The sequence below is a fragment of the Hyalella azteca genome, unplaced genomic scaffold (genome assembly GCF_000764305.2).
Source record: "Hyalella azteca isolate HAZT.00-mixed unplaced genomic scaffold, Hazt_2.0.2 contig10293, whole genome shotgun sequence".
Lineage (NCBI taxonomy): Eukaryota > Metazoa > Arthropoda > Malacostraca > Amphipoda > Hyalellidae > Hyalella > Hyalella azteca.
In genome coordinates this window covers 115,418-135,548 of record NW_025940338.1, presented here as the reverse complement: position 1 = coordinate 135,548, position 20,131 = coordinate 115,418, and the positions used below count along the sequence as shown (strand labels likewise).

Here is a 20,131-nt window from a genome sequence, read left to right as displayed (position 1 = left end):
AGGGCGTCTGCCAAGGCTCATGCAGCACCACGCGCAGCCCCGACCAGGGCGACAGCAACGACAGGTAGCTCGCCGCGTGCAGGTTCAGCGTCAGGCTCAGGCCGCTCTGGTCGTGTCGTTGTCAAGGAAAACAGCAGTTTTAAATAAAACGTGTTTTTTGGTATTCCAGTTGGAAACGTGGTAAAAGGCAAGTGCTTTATATAAACTATGTCGAATAGTAAAATATGAATAGTGAACTCTCACTCGTATACGCACATTTGTATGAATAGTGTGCATTTGCGTTGATTGATGTGGCATAATATTTGGTCTTAGGATGAATTCTGAGTTCTGGGTGATAAAGTCCACGACGACTTATAATGCGCAGCCAAAAATCTTCCGGAAATCTTCCCAAATCCGGAAATCTTTTCCAAAAATCTTCCCGGGGCCGGGAGTCGATCAACTCGAGCCACCTGAGCCCACGAAGGGGTAAATGCATCGCTGTCCTCGGCTTAAAATTTCCTAAAACTGAATTACGGTAAATTTGCGCTCCGATGTAATTCTTGAGCCTGCTCTGTCACTTTGAATGCTCTCTACTCCCAGTATACCGTATACCAACTTTAGAAGACGATGGCGTCATGTAGAGACGATGGCGTCATTCATATGCAGAAAATGTGTAAATAATGAGGAGTGGTTCAAGGAATGTGTCGAAGTTTTGATTGATGTGGCATAATATTTGGTCTTAGGATGAATTCTGAGTTCTGGGTGGTAAAGTCTACGACGACTTATAATGCGCAGCCAAAAATCTTCCTTCCGTCCCGGGGCCGGGAGTCGATCAACTCGAGCCACCTGAGCCCACTACGGGGTAAATGCATCGCTGTCCTCGGCTTTAATTTCCTAAAACTGAATTACGGTAAATTTGCGCTCCGATGTGATTCATGAGCCTGCTTTGTCACTTTGAATGCTCTCTACTCCCAGTATCCCAACTTGTAAAGACGATGGCGTCATGTAAAGACGATGGCGTCATTCATATGCAGAAAATGTGTAATGAATGAGGAGTGGTTCAAGGAATGTGTCGAAGTTGTGCAAGGAGTTTTAATGAGTGAAGTGACTCAAAGTAAGCCTAAAGTTTCCTCTCAGCCGGCGTGTCCAGGCGTTGCCATCGTCTACTCCCTCTGCCCCGCCTGCTCCAACGCTTTCCGAAATCGTAACCCGCTCACTTTCCCTTTACTCGCACTCCACCCCTTGACCGCAGCCTAGAGAAGGAAGGGGAAGGAGAAACCCTTCCCCTCTCCCACACCATGCACTCTCACTCCCACAGGTCATTTAAATGCCTCGGCTGCTATTCCTCCTGGTAAGGGTAACAAACACATCAGCTGGAGTTATCTTCAGGGAAATTGCGATCGGGAGAATAAAGGATTGAGCTGGAGGTCTCCTCGCCCTAAGATTTGTCACAGATTTTCCACATTTGGAAGCAAAAACCAACGTGGATGAAAAAATGGGAAATACTGCCCATACTATCACCTGTAATTGTGCTGGAATACAATGAAAAATATAGCTTGCAAACGAGATACCTGTCGGTTTCATCACCTTAGACTCAGGCCGCAGAATAATCACGCTTGTCTTAACCGAGTTACATCCAAGAGAAGATATCCAAGATTGAGAAATCGATATGTAAAGAATTTAACATTACCGAGTAGACCGAAAAGAAGGGAGAAAAAAAGGAGGTGTTATAGTCTACCTCAGAAACTCCCTCACGGCAAAAACAGTTCCCATGCTTTTAGGCTCCAATGGATATGTGGAACATGTTTTGATACACACCTCCCATCTCCAATTGTACATAGCTATCGTATACCGACCGCCTGACTGCCCGCTGCAAAAATTCAATGAAACCCTTGAGAGAACAGAAAAAGAGGTGGCCAACTTGGGTGAACGCTCCCCAAGTATTGTGGTTGCAGGAGATGTTAATCTACCACTCATACGATGGCCACACTTTGACTGTTTAGGACGGCGCAGAGATCAGGACGGAACCCAGGCAACACAACTACTTCGATTCGCTAGGGAGCACTTCCTAAGTCAACAGATGCTGGTGCCAACATGAGAACACAATATCCTGGATCTATTCTTCACCAGCAACGAAAAATTGGTTGCTGGTATTCGTGTTGAGGAGACCGCACTTTCAGACCATCGACTAGTTGTGGTCGAAACAACAATTGGGATTGGAAACCAGCCTAGACCTACATCTCGAGAAGGTCCGGCTGGGCTAAATTTTCATCATCGAAGAACAGCCTGGGAGGCCTGTGGCACTTAAATGCCGAATCAATGTACAACAAGCTGTGCGAAGTATTACTGCAGATATGCACGCGTCACACGCCGGGAAGAACGACCCCAAACGGCACATTATGAAGAATTGGAGGCCGCCAAACGGCGCCTGGAGGCCGCCAAACGGCGGCCTCCAAGATTATGAAGAGGTGGAGGCGGGAACATCTAAAGGAGAAAATTGACGACAGTTGCAGGACTCGCACGAGCCTGAACAAGTTGCGAAGGCGCGAGCTGTAGCTGCCGCTCAGGAGAATATCAAATATTTCTACAAATATTTACAGAGACTCAGTGGGGGGCTCTGGAAAAAAACGATGTCCTTATTGGAGACGACCAGGAAATGCGCAAACTGCTAGGAATGCAGTTTGAAAAAGTATTCAGCAAACCCCGATACTCAAGATAGGGGAACGCAATTAGAGTCATTCAAGACCTACCAGGGGGCGGGTGCTGATTAACATTGAGTTTGAAACACCGGATCTAGAAAGGAGTATCCAAGAATAAACGACTTATTTAGCTCCCGGGCCAGATGGGGTCCATGTTGTGTTACTGAAAAACATTGTAGGTGCATTAAAGGTCCCATCGACTTTACTCTGGAAAACTTCATTAGGAGAAGGAAGCGTTCCTAGTTACTGAAAATTAGGGCTAATAACCCCAGTCTACAAAGGCGGTGCAAGAGATAAAACCCAAAATTACAGGCCGGTTACATTAACTTCACACGTAATCAAAGTATTTGAGAAGGTTGTTGCCAGAAGGTTGGTGCAGAACATGGAGGAAGCTGACCTTTTCAGCAGAAGGCAACACGGTTTTAGGCGAAATCGCTCCTGCTTGTATCAGTTACTGGAGCATCACCACCAAATCCTGGCCATTCTGAAGGAGGGGGCCAGGGCGGACGTGGTGTCTTTGGACTTCACGAAAGCTTTTGACAAAGTTGACCATGGAGTTCTCTTCAGAAAATTAAGACTACTTGGGGTCGGAGGTGAATTGCTGGCATGGTTCCACAGCTTCCTAACAGAATAACTGCAAGCTGTCGTTGTTGGAGGCTCGAAATCGGGCGAGGCTAGGGTGAAGAGTGGAGTACCACAAGGAACGGTACTCTGCCAATCCTCTTCCTCGTTCACATCGCCCACATAGATGTGGCAGTAAACCACGCCGCTGCATCGTCATTTGCAGACGACACCAGGATACTAATGACCATCATGGACAAGACAGACTGTGAGAGGTTGCAAGAAGTCCATTCTGCAATATATGACTGGGCCCAAGTGAACAACATACAGTTCAAAGGGACCAAGTTTGAGGCTCTGAGGTACAGTGACTGGGTCTGTACACACTGCGGAGGAGATGGGAGAGGTATGTCATTCTGTACACGTGGGAAATGATGACCGGGATTGCACCAAACTTCGAATGCCAGGCATTCAGGATTGAGACATACCGTAACGAGGATCATACCGTAACGACTGTACATGATCTCCCCACTACGTAACAGATCTGCGGTCAGATTTCAATCCCTGCGGAAAGGATCCCTTTCCGTGGCAAGGCCGAGTCTGTTTAACGTCCTACCAAAGGATCTGCAAGAGGGTGAGTTCACCCTGGAGACCTTTAAGAGACGACTGGACGTGTTCCTGGGCACAATCCCTGATCGACCGCCCTGCACCACTACCGACGGCGAGAAGCAAGCAGCAGCATCGTGCATCAGCTGGCCTAAATGAGGGCGGATGAATGATAATCAGAGGCGGCTATCCATCGTGGCCTGGGACTGCTACGTCCGAAACAAACACTAAGGATTAAACTCATTAAAGCATTGGTATAAGGTGGTGGACACAACAAGGGTTTGCATTGATCAGTTTCATGAAAAATGTGTATTTTTAGGAATACTGCAACTTGCGTTAAAAATTTCTTTATCCTTTCACATGATAAGAGATTGTATAAAAAATGCCTTTTTGTCTTGAAGTAATGTCCACGTTTATTAGTTTTATTTCCTCTGAAGAATAGTTCTTTTCTTTGGTTTCTGCTGATACGATATGCATGGTTTGTGTTTTCTTTCTAAAATCTTTTCTTCTCAGAAATTCTCATTAAAATTTCTGGATGATGTTTTAAATTGATGAAAATCGGTTATAGAATATTGAGAATTCACACTAAAAAAATATAAATTTAACTTAAAGCCGAATATTATTTGCGGTTGAATTAATTGAATCAATTTTCTTAATAATGTTGATTTATAATTATGTTTAATTCGTTTATGTACAATAGTGAATGAGCATTAAGAAGTAAAGTAAAAGCCATTTCTATTCGATCAGATGAGTAAAATTTGAAATTCAAATAAAACTGTTTTATTACATGGAAGACAGAAGTTGATGTAAATTATTGTACTCAAGTTCTTAAATTTATTTTTGAACGTAAAAACGTCCACCCTTCAACACTGACCTGCGGTCCGGTTTTGAACGAAGCTCTGGGCTTGAAGTTCTTTCTGCGGTCTTCGATGCTGACGTTGGGGCTGGATTCTTTGACGAGGTGCGGGCTGTTGAACGTGTAGCAAACTCCCATATCCTTCGTCGTGTACGGGTGAAATAGTCTGAAAATGTCCAGGCGAAATTAAAAAGCCATTATTGCCATTACTATACCCCAAACTCTAACGAAAATCGTTAATGATACCATAAAATGGTATGGTATCACGACCATAGTTTTTCTAGAATTCTCTGACGAAGAGAAGAATCTCTGACAGTGATGGTCACTGTGTTTTTCTGTGTGCCTAGAAAAAAACATGAAAATCGAGCATCACAGTAATTCCCGGATGATTGTTTCTTAGGCCTCTATCTTCAATTTTTGTCAGATTGATCAGCTGCAGAAGCAAGGTCTATGATTCCTTTAATCAATTACACGATTAATAATCACTTTAATTATACGTGAAAAAGTTATACACACAGCTATTTGAAGTTAGTTTTATGTATATATAAAATAACAAATATTATTGATAACAATGTACGTAATTCGAACATTTACGTTACAAAGAATGTTATTATTGTTTCTTAGTTTCTTCCAATTGCAGTTGGCTTTGTTAGATAACAGAAAGAGAGACATCTTAAATATTTTTCTTGTTGGTCGTTTTGGTTAATGTAGATGAGTCTCGCTCTTATTGCTCAAAAATATGAATGAGTAATTTCATTTTTGGAGACACTGGTGCAGATGGCATAAAAAGAGTGAAGACCGCAAAACAGCAACTCGCTATTATTAAGTGATTGGATATTCAAACGGGTGGTAAAATGAACCAATCAGTATAGAGCATGGGTAAAGTTCTTAATGGAGTTTAATGATCGCGAAATTGAAGGGAGTTTAATGATCGCTTACTATGGCCTCATAGCCTATATTCGCTGGGGTCAAAACTAAAAAAAGCAAATGAATCACTCTGGACGTACGTATAAAGGCGGTGGTCTACTGTATAATCGAAAATTTAAATCTGTAACCAATTTTCGCAGATTGATATGAAAATAAGGAGAATGTTCCGAAATTGAAATATTTCTGAAATACATAAGGATAGAAATTAAAAAAAGTGTACCCTCCAAAGAATCTTTTTTATTGACTGACCGATCATCTTGAAAGACTAATACAAGCACATTTTGTTCGTATTCTTTTCATGAGAGAATGAAGGAAAACGTGAAATGTAAAGAAAATCTCTTTTGGTTTTCCTGCTACAACATTGAAAGAATACGTAATGCAAATATTTAGTGAGTCTAGAAGCCTTTTTCCTGATTTATTTCTGCTATTTTTAGAAGAATTGTGTTGTTGTCCCCTCCACCAAATTCTCCGTTGTTTTTACAATGTACATATATTATATATAGTACACATTTTTTTGGGGGATTATGTACAATATAATCCAAACAATGTATAAACCAGAAAAGGGGCTACAAGAGTTACTAGATATTCGCTTTACAAATCGAATGATATGTCTCTCGATTTTGTAGCTCATAAATCAGAAAAGGAAATAGATTTTTAACTTAATAAGTCGTAAAATAGGACTTTCAATTGTCCAGGAGAGGCAAAAAAGTAAAACAGGTTCAAAAAAGGTAAAAGGAAAAAAAAAGTTTGGTACTGTATCTCCTACTTCATCATAGACGATTACTCGCAATGAGGGTACCATGCAACATGCGCTGTAGGACTTATTTCTGTGAAGTTTAACGCTAATAATAATCTATAAATTAATTTTTTTCTGAAATCTGTTTACATATTGTAAAAAATGTGTTTTTTTCCGAAGTTAGAAACTGCCCGACGCAAAAACTAAAGTGTACACATACATGCAGTTCGTTGCGTTAGAGGTGCCACTTTATAGGTACAAAGTGAGATCAGAAAACGAAAAATTATTCTGTTCAATTTTTGAGGTAGACCCTCCCTTTCAGCAGCAAAAAGGTGTAGTGAATAGATCTTAAGAAGGAAACGAACAAGGTAAGAGTTGGCTTTCAGAAGGCACTATATACTTGTAATTGCAGCATTACTTACGTAATTTCAACATTACAGGTATTTGCAACATTACTTGTAATTGCAACATTACTTGTAATTGCAACAATTCATGTAATTACAACACTGCTTGTAATTGTAACATTACTTGTAACAACAACTTTACTAATAATTGCAACAATACATGTAATTGCAACATTACTTGTAATTGCAACATTACTTGTAATTGCAACATTACTTGTAATTGCAACATTACTCGTAATTGCACCAGTACCTGTAATAGCAACAGTATTTGTAATTGCAACAGTACCTGTAATTGCAACAATACTTGTAATTGCAACAGTACCTGTAATTGCAACAGTACCTGTAATTGCATCAGTACTTGTAATTGCAACAGTACCTGTAATTGCAACAGTACCTGTAATTGCAACAGTACCTGTAATTGCAATAGTACTTGTAATTGCAACAGTACCTGTAATTGCAATAGTACTTGTAATTGCAACAGTACCTGTAATTTCAAAAGTACATAGTTGCAGGGTTTTCTCATGTGCGCTTGATGTACAATTTTAGATTCGTCCTATTCTCCAGCACGCGTAACTTACTGGGGCGTTGCGGTTAGCATAGGCCGTCATTGTACGATGAAAGCTTTTATTGGTAAGATAAACCAAACTTTCGCTCAATAATTTGGTAAGTCTAGCCACTATAACCGAGGCTATTTACGTGACTTAAGGCCCGTTTCCACTATGAGACTTTGCGAGACTGACGATTGAAAAACTGGCTTTTTCAGTCCGGTCTGAGGCAGTCCGGACCATCAAGACTTGAGTCACGGGGAGTCAAGCGCTGTTCAATCTTTTACTGGACTTGCGTGACGGGCAATCGGCAGTGTCGCTGTGACTTTCGTTCAAGAAGGTTGTGGGCTGTGCGGGCGCTCCAATAGACGCACCATTGCCTGCCATTTGCTTAACTGACCATGTCGCACGACGGAGACTGGAGCAGAGATGTCACTGAAAGGCTTATCGATTTATATAGAGAGGCACTTTGCTTCTGGCAAGTAAAAAGCTTTTTTTACAGAGACAGAATCTTGAGAATTAGAGAAAATAAGTAAAGAATTGGAGAAATTATATCCATCCACGAACATCGAAAAATGGAAATAGTACTTCCTAACTTCTCATTGACCGATTTTATCTGTTTATTGACATAGATTCACTCGTCCGTCAAGTAAAAAATCTTAATTATCTCATTGTACTTATAGTGTATGTATACACAGTAAATAGTTAATAAACACATTAACCAATAATAGTAGTAGCATTTGTGAAGCATGCTATGATACCTATCTAAATCTATAGACCAAAAACCAGACATGGTTAAACATTGTGACGTATTTATTACATTTAATTTTCTCGACACATTAAAGGTATAATAAGATAATGCTTTTTCTTATTCCCTTGGTGAATGCATGTTATTACACGGATAAACTATGTTAATGAGGAGTTTGAAACCATTCTTGCGTTTCATAACTGCTATTAGGTAAAGAGATCTTTGTTTCCTCCTGCGCATAGTGACAACAGCTAGTAAAAGCAAGAGCGGCAGCATTAATCTATCTTCAAAGGCCAGCGAGTGCGCCAGTGCGGTAGCTCGGACGGTCAGTCTCAATCCCAGCACCCAGCACACGCACGTAGTGGAAACGCGCACGCCAGTTTTCAAGTCCAGCCATGTGGCTTATTGGTCTCAGGCCAATCTCAATCCTTCAGAATCAGTCCCGTAGTGGAAACGGGCCTTTATGTTTGAGCAATTATTGTGTATATATTTATGTTTTATATTTCGTCATAAAGTGTTTAGTTTTAATAAATGTTTTAACTTCGCCAGAAACCGTAGGCAAGTAACTCAACGCGTGTCAAATTATTCCACCCAAAGAAGATTCTCGTTAGAAATTCTTCACAACATGTAATTGCAACATTACTTGTAATTGTAACATTACTTGCAATTGCAACGTTACTAATAATTGCAGCAGTACCTGTAATTGCAACAGTACTTGTTACTGCAACAGTGCTTGTAATCGCACACTATTTGTAAAAAATGCAACATAGCAATACACGTAGTGGCAAACTTGTAATTGCAACAATACATATAAACCCCAAAATTACTTGTAATTGCAACATTACTTGTAAATGCAACATTACTTGCAATAACATTATTAATGATAGCAAAATTACTTGTAATTGCAATGGACGTTGTCGATGCTGCACACTTGGATGAAGTCTTCTCGCTTCCTCGCCGTCTTCTCGGCCACGTCACGGTCGGGGGCGAAGCGCCCCCTGAGGTCCGACAAGTCGTTCGTGCGGCTACGGCTTACGAGGGAATTTAGTCGCTTCTCAGTCATCTCATTTTTTTCCAATTCCAGCCATATATCTGAAATTTATGAAAGGCCAGATACACATTTATACACAGAATTCAAAAGCCACATGAATTTGGCAAAATCTTCAACATTATTTTTTCGATGCTGTTTTTCAGGGAATACCGCAATGTGTTTTCAAATTCATTTGAGTTTGAAAAGAACGAATGCATTTCACTCACCCTGAGAAGAGTACAACCATCCGGGATCACAGGAAAACTCCACTCGCTCAGTCTGGTTGATGCGGGTCTCCTTGAAAACTGCGCATCATTGCAAATCACGAGTCAGAAACAAGTCTTATTCTGCTTAAAGGACTACGAAAAAAATGTCATATAAAAAAAATTGATATGACTATTTTCAAAAATGTCATAGCAATAAACTGTGGTTCCGACAATAAACTACGACCCTGTCAAAATTTACGCGCGGCTATATCGTTCCGGTTTCGGTTGCACCTCTCGAATTAAAGATGAATCAGATGCGAAATGGCTGCCTCTTCTATTTAGCCTTGATTCAAGCACAGTCTCTGACTTTACGCAAGTGTGCAAAATTTCAGATCGATTGAATAGAAGGTAGAAGTGTGTTGAATATCGATTAAAAGATTTGTGACAGACAAACAAACAAGAAAAACAACAAGAAGTGAAGCTTAAGAGAAGCGTCGTAAAAAGAAATAAATTTGGGCTACAACTAATAATTATTGAAAGCATAATTTCTTGCAAAAAAATTTCTCTGGAAATTCTACAAAATTTCTCTTGAAAAATGGACACGAAAATCGAATATAGTCAATATCTAGTCTAACCAAGTGGAATTCAACCAGGCTACCAACCTGTATTGATGCCAGTGTAGTTTCCTAGAGCGTCTTCATAAACTTCTTTTTTACAGGCTCGGTTGTAACGAATGGTGACAGCCTTTGCATTCCACTGCTCTAATAAATGCAATGGGAAGAGAGAGTCCGGCGTTAGGTTCATATTAGAGAGAAAAAATTGCAAGGTAATTCCAAAGCATCGCAGGATATTTCGAAGGCCTAGCAACATGCAGGTATGCACACATTTTTCCATGATACTTTCATTTGATCTTCAGTAAAATGGATGCGACTGAAACACAAGTGATATAAAGTCGTTCTAATTTTGAGAGAGAGCATATGTACTTCAAAATCTCGAACAAAGTAATCAACACCAGCAAATGGACAGAATATATAATGGCCAATGAACTTGACCCCGCAAACCAATTTTTCAAGTTCATCACGGGGCCTCAATGCCTTCGGCTCCAATCTTCATTGGACATATCAAAGAGAATTATGAAATGCAAAGACCGTTAAGAAACAACTCACCAATTTGCGGACAAAATCGTAGATCCCCAACCTCTTTGACCAGTTCGCTGGTGACGTAACTTTCAGGGCCATTATCAGTGGCAAATATGGAGATGTGCAAGGACTCGTGCCTCATTTGATACTGGTAGATGAAGCTGCACTTCAACCGCATCAACGCATCGTCTATGTGCATGAGCGTAGACTCGTCTGAAGATTAATTATGACTCGATTAAGTAAGAAGAATTATAATAGGCATAAATAATAATAGTTGTTAAATCAGCAAGATATCTGACTTTACCTGCGAGCTCGGCAGTTAAACTCTGAGTCTGCGAAAGGAGAGGCGTTGATGTTGTTGTGGATGCTTGCGCTGTGCCAGTCGAGAACGAGGTGGTGGAGCTGTCATTGTGGGTACCGTTGCTCATGTCGTCATAATCGTTAACTGTCACAAAGTCGCAATAGTCTTCGCATATTTCTGTAAATCAATTCGGAAAATACAGTTAATTTAACATATGAAGGCATTGTTTACAGTAATAGCTTTCTGATCCTTGTATCAATCAACACGCGCACAAACATATATAAACGCATGTGTAGGCTGTAGGTCAATGAAAATAGAAAATTTACACATTTTATTTTGGTATTATGAAAAAATCGTCGCGAAAATTTCAATTAAATTTACCCTTATATGAAGAGTTAACATTCCCACATCAACATTCTCACCATCTGCCAGTGGATCATCGCTGACATTTTTAAGGCCGGTACACTCTGAAAGCAAATTCAGGGTGAAAATAAATCAATTAACTTCTTAACTAATTGCAGGTTTAAATAACTCAAAATAAAGTGCATATAAATCAGCAAGAATTGGTACCGTAAGTGATTTTTTTACTTGATAGAGGTGAGTAAAAATTATGAATTAACAGAGATTCGCAGAAAATAACGAAGTTGACTTCTATTGAGGTAAATTCAGATCATTTCTTGCTTTGATAATGCTTGATGATAAAGTCACATCAGACGTTCCATCAAAATATTCGAATTGGGTATTGCATGGGTGTTATTTTCAGAGTTAACCAACTTAGAGCCACTTAAGTTACAGTTACAATAAATGCTGATAAACCTTATTCAAATCTTATAGTATTATAAAATAATATATTGGTGGGGCTGAAGTAAGCAAATAGGCTTAAGGTAGTTATTATTATTATTGTGTAGGAAAGTAAGAGGTGTTCTTCTATAATCTATATGTTAACTCTCATATGGATGAAATCGATTTTTTAGTTTCTTGAGAATAATTGGTTGATCATAATCAATAATAATTTCAAAATTGTTCACCAGCCACAGTGTTCTGTTCCTGGACTTCGATGAAGGCGCCGTAGACGGAGTCGTTCCTGAGCGCCTCTTCGTTGTTGATGGGGTTCAGGCTGCATAGAGTCACCGCTGGAAACTGGGCCGGGCGCTCCGTTTGAAGCTGAGATCATAAAGCTTATTTTGGCAAGCAGTAGGCAATTCTGGCATCCCGCAGCCCCCTAACAATTTGATTTGAACCAGACTCTGCCACAGGTGCTGACCATGACTTGGGGAGCACGCAAATTAGCCGCTCTATCTTCGCTTCGGCCGAATTCGAAGTACAGCTTTTAAGCACCAATATATAACAAGCTCCACCTGAATTTGACTCAGCCACTCTTAAAATTACTCCTGCAACTTTTTCTCATTAGTAATTCCAGAGGAAGTGCTTTATTGTAGATTGATAGCTGCCTGTTATTAACACACTCGAAGCCCAGGCATGATCAGCGTAGCAATGGGCCACGGCATGCAACAGATTTGCCAAGCGTTCCTGAGGTATAGATATTCTTAACGTCCCACCTGAACCGCCACAGCTTTCGGGTACTTGCTGTACTCATTATAGACGTCGTAGCACTGCATGAGGCTGTACACCGAGCACATAATGAAGAACGTCAACCACACCAGCCGACGCAACCAATTTCGGGCGCTGAAACAACGTACCTACTGTTACACTCGTCGCACATTCATGGCATTTATGGGTCGAATGACCTTGGTCGAAAACTTTCAGTCAATCTGTAGTCTTTGTATAAAATTCATATAATACACTAAAATGCTTCCAGTCACCCGCATGTCTGCACGATGCCATCCAAAGTGACAGTTTCCAGGAACTCTTTGGTGCGGGTCTTCACACGCGTCCAGCGGTTCTCTGGCTCGACCAGTGCGTCGAAGTCCGGCGGCGGTTGTTCCCACGAATCTTCGTTGCTGATCGAGAGGGATTATGGCCGAATTTCTCATAATGGCTTTCAGAAAATGATGTCTCAATAATACCTGTAAGTATTATTGAAATGATAATTCGATAATGCTTACAGGTATTATTAGCTACCTGAGATTCAATGCTACCCATGCACGACCCAGCGTTACCTAAGACCCAGTGTTACTTGAATCCCAGTTCCATTCACGACCCACTGGTACACAACAGCCCATTTCTATACGCGACCAAGTGTTACCAGAGACCCAGAGTTATTGATTAGAGACCCATTTCTACCCGCAACCCAGGTTACCCGAGACCCAGAGTTATAAGAGACCCGTATATATATATAGCAGCAACCTTTATTGTCACTCTGCAGCCTATAGCCAACTGTATCCCAGGGCAACATTAAATCCCAGTGCCTTAATTGTTATCATTAATAGACAGTTTTTACTTCTTCAAAACCTTGCATCAGAAAATTATTGCCACAGAAAGAATTGATTACTCCAATTAATTTACCGCTCTTAAAATTATCAAACGATCTTGATTGTTCTTCAAGTTTTAATTACAATAATTCTTCTGTTAAGTTTTAATAACATTAATACATAAAATTTTATATTAAAATTGCCGTTTAATGCAGAACCCCAATAGATTGTAATTTTGCGGACAAAGTGTGGAGTGTGATTTCAAACACACGATTCTCGGAACACGCATGAAGCGCGTCTTGAACCAGAAGGCTTTGCAGGTTTTCAGGCGAGTCTGCAAATAAAATAAGAAAGGCTGGAACTCACGATCACCTCACAATTTTTGGTCACCTTCCTTTAAATTTGTCAATATATTTATCCTTCACACGGCGGATCGGTTGCTTCGAGCTATATATGAAGGAATTCATCGATTAAATTATTGAAAATATTACCTGATCATATTTTCCGTATACTGCACGCGACTTTGTTTTATAGCTTCAAAACCTTCGACATCCGGGCTCGCAAGACAATTATGATTGCTGCCGTGACCCGCGGAAATTTTTGTACATTTAATATTAATATGAATATTTTTATGCACAATGGAGGCCGTCATTCATGAGATTTAATTTTCAAAACTGTATGAAAAAAAATTTGGGATACTGTTTTCTCGAATAAAAAAAATTTAAAACAATAACTGAAGTACTTTTGTTTTTATTGACCTTTCAAATAAGTAAGTTTCTGTGGCGCATCCTGTACGAATAGATAAGCGCCTTAAACACAAATCAAAATTTTGCTGACAAAAACACAAATAATTCATTCATTTTAAATTGCTTTATCATTGCGTGAACTTAGTTCCAACTATTGAAATAAAGTGGATAGGAAACCTAGGCTGACTTAACTTTCCTGAATCTCTGACTCACATCGTGTTTGAAAGGGTCAATAGAACTAGAATGCTCCTGTATCTATGCTCATATAGTCCGTTTGGTTTTGTAGAATAGTCAGATTAACCTCAGCCAATGCAAAATATTCAGGCACATGCATGCTTAACGCGACTTCTGTTTATTTCTAGAAAACAATATTCCCTCGTTAACTATCAACCGTTTCTAGCCATGAGGAACATATATCGCCAAGTCTTTACTTATATCTCCTCGTATTGCTGGAGCTTTGATCTAGCCTATTAACATATTCCAGCCCCAATTTCATTTATTTTCCTAAAGAAACGCCTAAACGTATCGGCAAAATTGCTTCTACACCGCCAAGGACGTTGAATTTGTTTTAGATAAAGCAGCTTAGTTTGATATCTTAGCAATAATCTAGTTCAAATTAATCATTGCACAGTGAGGTATATATATATCAGGAAGCCAATTAAAGACTTTTCTCTTCACTGCATCAATGCTGCGTTCTTCAAAAGATTTATAACTTGCATTGACAGATCTACTGATTGAGACATGTTTCGTTAAGTACTAGATATCAAATGAAATTGATGCTAAATGTCAATAAAAAAAGAATTTTTTTTATTATAAACTGAAGCCGCAAATTATTTCTAAAATCATTTTATAACAAATGTGCGAATTTATTCGTATGTATAGAGCAAATGTGTCCGATATTTTCGCCTTTTCCGATATTTTTTCACTTAAAAATAATAATTACTCATTAAATATGAATGGAATCTTTTCACTGGAAATCGACCATCCAGACAATTAAACTGCAATCAAATACAATGAGTCAATAGATACATGATAACTTTTCGGGAATTCTATAGCTAACATAGTAAATTCCAGGCTTGAATTGCGTATGACTGACTGGATTGCCTTTTTTCCTATCAATTAAACAAAGAAATCAGCACTCCTCGATGATAGAATGCTACCAGTTCTTTTTTCTAATTTCTTAGGTAGTTAATTCTATTAATTCTAAGTTACGAACAACAAAAATCCATTCCACGTGGGTATGGCATGGATGAATAATATTTTTCATGGTTCCCCTTCCATGTCAACAAGTCTTCAGAAAAAATACATCTCGCGATATAACTCGATTAAGTTTCAGAGCATGCAGAATAACGATCATCAAAATGACATGTTTGAAAGCCTATACATTTGAGATTAATTTCGTGTCATGGAAAATATCTCGTGTCCATTATTCTCTATTCTGCCCTCTTGCCTCTCATAATGAGAGTAATAAATCTAAATTTGAAGCAACGTTATAAATCAGCACAGCAAACTCTTATTATAACTTAATATTTCAAAGCACGTACCGTCTGACTATGGGTGCTCATTCTTAACCATGTAGTTCTTAGACCCAAATAGTTCTTAGCGCTTAAGCAGTTCTTAATTAGTACCACATAGTTTTTAGTGTCATGCAAGGCATAAGTGGCATTAAAATTTGGTAATTTCAATTAAGGACCCCTGTAGTTCTCAGTATCCATGCAGTTCTTATTTTTCATGCAGTTCTTAGAACCCATGTAGTTCTTAGTACCCATGCAGGTAGCTAACAGTGCCCAAGCAATTATTGGTACCCATGTAGTTCTTCTCACTCGTGTGGTTTTTAATACACATGTATTTCTCATTACCCGTTTAGTTATTTGTACCAATGTAGTTCTTAGTACTCATTTGGTTCTTTGTATCAAGACAGTTCTTAAAATATCCTTGCAGCTCTTTATCAGTTAATTTTGTGTTGCTGATTCATTTAGTTATTATTTATGCCCTTAATCTTGACCCTTGAGTAAGTAATGACACTGTACATCACCTTCCAGATACAAGTTATCATTAACATACTAATGGAAAAGTCAATAGAATAAGGATGTTTTATGTTGTTCGGTCGTTCAGAACAACCAGGCTAAAAACTGCACAAATTTCTTTATATTTTCGTGTGTGTAAGTAATCAATCAACGTTATTATTCGTTATTCAACTCGCTTGATTCATGGCAATCGATTTAAATACCAGTTAAGAGAATAGATTTATACCTACACGCCTTCCCTCCTGAAAATTCAGAGAATAAGAAAACCATAATTTGAAAAGTGTTTGGTTATTATACCTCACAATTACAATTTCTTCCCGACTTTGGCCTTTCAAGTCTAAACATCGTCATTTCAATGCGAATCAAAAATGTCAAATTTAAAAAAGATAATTAACGCTTTCATTATCAATCGATTTCAGTTAAATTCAAGAACAGATTGAAGAATACTGATACACTTTGATCTCCTATGTTACTCCTGTAGTTTGTTTAAGCAGCACGCATCAAAGACATAACTGATTGACACGTAGAACAATGGCACGACGCACTTACTCGACTCTTTATCAATGACAGGATTTAATTGAGTTTACAGCCATCAATGTGGAATTTTTTAACATGACAAGGCTGAAAATCAATAGGATGCATTATTTACGATCAGAAATTAAGCTTATTCTGTCAATCCCCAGATGAAGGGTTTTTGCTGTGCTTCATCATGATCGAAATAAAAAAATGCAGCGTGAATTTTCTTTAAATTTCCATGTGTGTGGAAGAAAAGTGACTGCACTCACCCCAGGTATCCATGATACATGGCCCATTTCTTATTTTTTGAGCTCCGCACGAAGTGAACTTCGGCCTCCATGGTCGGCGACCCTGGCGAACTCATCGTGAATTTGTGTCTTTGTGGTCCTGGGCGATGAAAAATTTGATTGATGCTTTTTATCGAGGAATAAATACTTAGCGCTCTGTCCTGAGTGCATAAAAAAAGACGTCGATCAGTCAGAGAACGTCCGTGGTCTAAATAACCTTGATTCAGAAAATTCAGAGTAGTTTTATAATAAGATTGCAGTCTAGACAGAATATTATTTAAGAGGTTTTGTTATCTTGTTACAATACTATGTTTTATTGACATCAAAATGAACGAGTACCTTGCATATATTCTTCGTAAAATATAATTCTGGCACAAATCTAAATCATAAAAGTACAGTAATTCTCTCGTAATTAAGTTTCTAAATTTTATACAAATTATATTATTATTATAATTATTATATACCACGCAAATATTATAGTCGATCATATTATCGTATCAGGAAGGCAGTTTAGTTGAAGGGCAGTAACTGCACATACCTGAACTCACCTCCGGGGTTGAAGAACCTCGACAGACAGCGGCACGATTAGAACTGCAGGGGGCGATCGAATGTTCATGACCGGTTTCGTGATGTAGCTATTGGTAGCAGTTAATAGCTCTCGTAGATTTAATATGCAGTTTTATTAAACCAATACGTATAAATCCTCGTATCTTGTACATGCAGCAACTACCATAGATAAGAGAAACACGCACAGGAGCTACAATGCATTCGAGAATATTCATGTTCTCCTCCGTACCATTTTGTTGTTCACAATTTGCTGATCTGTTATTCATTTAATTTCATAAAATTTATTTCATTTAATATTCATAAAAACACACATGTGGACTGTGGAGGTTATAATACAAACCTTTACATAAACTTCAACTGTATTGAAACTCGTATTCATAATCTTGTAATTTTACATAATTTTATATGTAATTTCACATATTTTCACAAGCTACCAAGAACTGTATAATTAAAGATTACACAATTCTTTATTTAATTACCTTGTATTTACCTGTCAAGGTTTGTTTGTGTAACTTGAGGTAGCGTGTGAGTTTGAAGCCTGGCACCGCATATATATCGAGGCTGTTCGAGCGTGTATCCACAATAGTTATTACTTCGGGATATTTTAAAAAGCGAACTTTTCATATCGACCTCTCATAGCTCATGTTCTGTCTACTGTACCATCAGTACAATAGCCGCTTCCATGAAAATTAGAAAGGAGTAAAAGATAAGGAATTAAATTCAATGTATTGAACATGTTGTAATACGAGAACAATCGTGGATGCTATTTGAAATTATCAACATAGATAACTTTTACAATACATGCAGAGGATAAATGTCAACATTTCATAAAATGATATAATTTACCGTTATTTAAATGTGAAGTACAAATTAACAAAAAATAAAAATATACGAAAAGAAAATTATAATACCGATCTGTGACCAGCATTTACAGGTGTTTTCTGAATAAAATATTAACATTCAAGGAAGCAAATAATTCACTTATGTCTTACATAGTAAATGGAAAATGATACTTCGTAGATAGAGTGCTTCAACTGCCAAGACAAAATATCACGTCTAGATAAAAATGTTGTTCTAACTGGCTTCAGTCAGATCAAAATGAAATCACTCGTAGTAAGATAAAATCAATACTTAAATTTGCACAAATCATCTATAAATAGCGTTAGTCGGATTCATGTGAGTTGTTGCATCGAAGCAGTTTGAGTCAATTAATTTTTTGTTCAAAGCTAACGGCCTCGGTTAAGGCAGCACACGATAGAATAGAATAAAATAGAATACAAGTGTCGTCATTGAAGAAATAGGCCCATGGCCTGTTGCCGATTCTTGAACTTTTCGTGACTTGATTCACAAGGGATAACCCCGTGTGCAATGATTTTTGTAGACCTTCTTTCAACACATGATTTTGTATAGGTGTTTCATCTAACGTACGCCGCGATCTAAATCATGGACATTCCAAAAGTCAAATATAAAAATATTAATTTGTTGTGACAGTTTACGCGTGAATCGCAAAATCTGCCGAGCTGAAACCTCGGTATAGAGTTGGCGGAGGTCCGAGGGCAGCAATTATTCCAATGTGAGCGGCAACGATGAAGTGGAGGCTCAAAACTCCATGACATAGCAGCTTACGGATCAATTAATGACATCGTGAGCGGCCGAATTACCAAAAAATATAACTCAGTACTCACTGCAGTGAGTGACTGAGAGCGCATTTTCTTGTCGACGAAAAACGTGAAGTCACGGGCAGACAGACAGACGGACAGCTAGACGGAGTCACACGGACGGACATGGCGAGCACAATAGTGCATTTTTTCCATAAATGAGAAAATGCGCTAAAAAGAACACCTTCGCTGTATGCTCAACCGAAATGTAATTTCGGTTGAGCGAAATTACATGCTCAACCGAGCTAATTTATTTAATTATGCAAACTAAATAGGTTAAATCGATACGGCAACAATTTTTAGCGCATTTTCTCATTTATGGAAAAAAGGCGATATTGTGCTCGTCATATCCGCCCGTCCGTCCGTGACTTCACGGATGGACGGACGAGAAAGTGCGCTCTCTGTCACTCACTGCAGTGAGTACTGATCTAATTTTTTTATGAGACCTAGAATAGAATAGAAGTGTCGGCATTGAAGAAATAGGCCCATGGCCGGATGCCGATTCTTGAACTTTTCGTGACTTGATTCACAAGCGATCAGGCCTTTGGAACCCGATCTTTCAATAACTGACGATTGATTGAGATAGCTGCTGGACTTATTGCCTGGTCCGTAAGGTGCTAGGCATTTTAAGACTGAACATATGCTCCTGCATAGCTTCGTCTAGTCTGTTTTTGAAGGCTTCATACTAGGAGCGTCAACGATGCTATCAGGGAGTCTGTTCCACATGTCGGTGACTCGAAGCGAGAAAAAAATGCTGTCGCATGAATGTGTTACAGCGCAGTTTTTTTAGTTTATAGCCGTGGCCCCTGGTGTTGGTTCTTGTTTCAAATTCTAGTAATCCTTCTGGGACCTTGTATACGCCATGAGTATTGTAGGGATCTTATCTGAATATTCAGGCGTACTGTTGAAAACAGAGGGAAAATAAGGAAAAAAGTAACTAATATGTGGGACGTAGAATAAGGTAAGGTGTTGACGATCCCGTAGCAGTGTAAGAATTCAGAGCTGACTTGTTGTGGGACCAAAGCAAGGACTAGTTTAGTGAATTCAGACAACTGCAGAGGTATGCGTAACTGTCGATATTTATCAATATTGTATTTATTTGGTGTGTTGATACTACGTGAGATATCTAGTAGGGAAACACCCGACTAATTGTAAATTTGATTTTGTTCATGTAGGGAGAAGTCAACCCGGATAGAAGATCACAAGAAGCTATCACGAAGATTC

At 38.9% G+C, this 20,131-nt stretch overlaps 1 protein-coding gene and 1 long non-coding RNA gene across 2 annotated transcripts; both read right to left on the bottom strand.

Moving 5' to 3' along the window:
- Positions 1-15: 15 nt before the first annotated feature.
- LOC125178499 lies at positions 16-9,018 on the bottom strand. The gene is made up of 3 exons (XR_007156921.1): positions 8,955-9,018; positions 4,717-4,864; positions 16-106 (listed from the first exon to the last, which is right to left on the bottom strand). It is a non-coding gene; the product is annotated as an uncharacterized LOC125178499 (long non-coding RNA).
- Positions 9,019-9,032: 14 nt separating this feature from the next.
- On the bottom strand, positions 9,033-12,215 carry LOC108678059. Its single transcript, XM_047882365.1, has 9 exons — positions 12,201-12,215; positions 11,763-11,898; positions 11,157-11,201; positions 10,738-10,911; positions 10,461-10,646; positions 9,957-10,055; positions 9,316-9,393; positions 9,095-9,150; positions 9,033-9,056 (listed from the first exon to the last, which is right to left on the bottom strand). Exons 1-9 carry the CDS (start codon positions 12,213-12,215, stop codon positions 9,033-9,035), a joined length of 813 nt encoding a protein of 270 aa, XP_047738321.1.
- Between the last annotated feature and the right edge of the window lie 7,916 nt (positions 12,216-20,131).

Coding starts and splice junctions, on each gene's coding strand:
- LOC108678059 (XM_047882365.1), bottom strand. Junction 10,647..10,737: donor TTTAACTGCCGAGCTCGCAG/GTAAAGTCAGAT, acceptor ATTAATCTTCAG/ACGAGTCTACGCTCATGCAC. Junction 10,056..10,460: donor ACGATTTTGTCCGCAAATTG/GTGAGTTGTTTC, acceptor TGCATTTATTAG/AGCAGTGGAATGCAAAGGCT.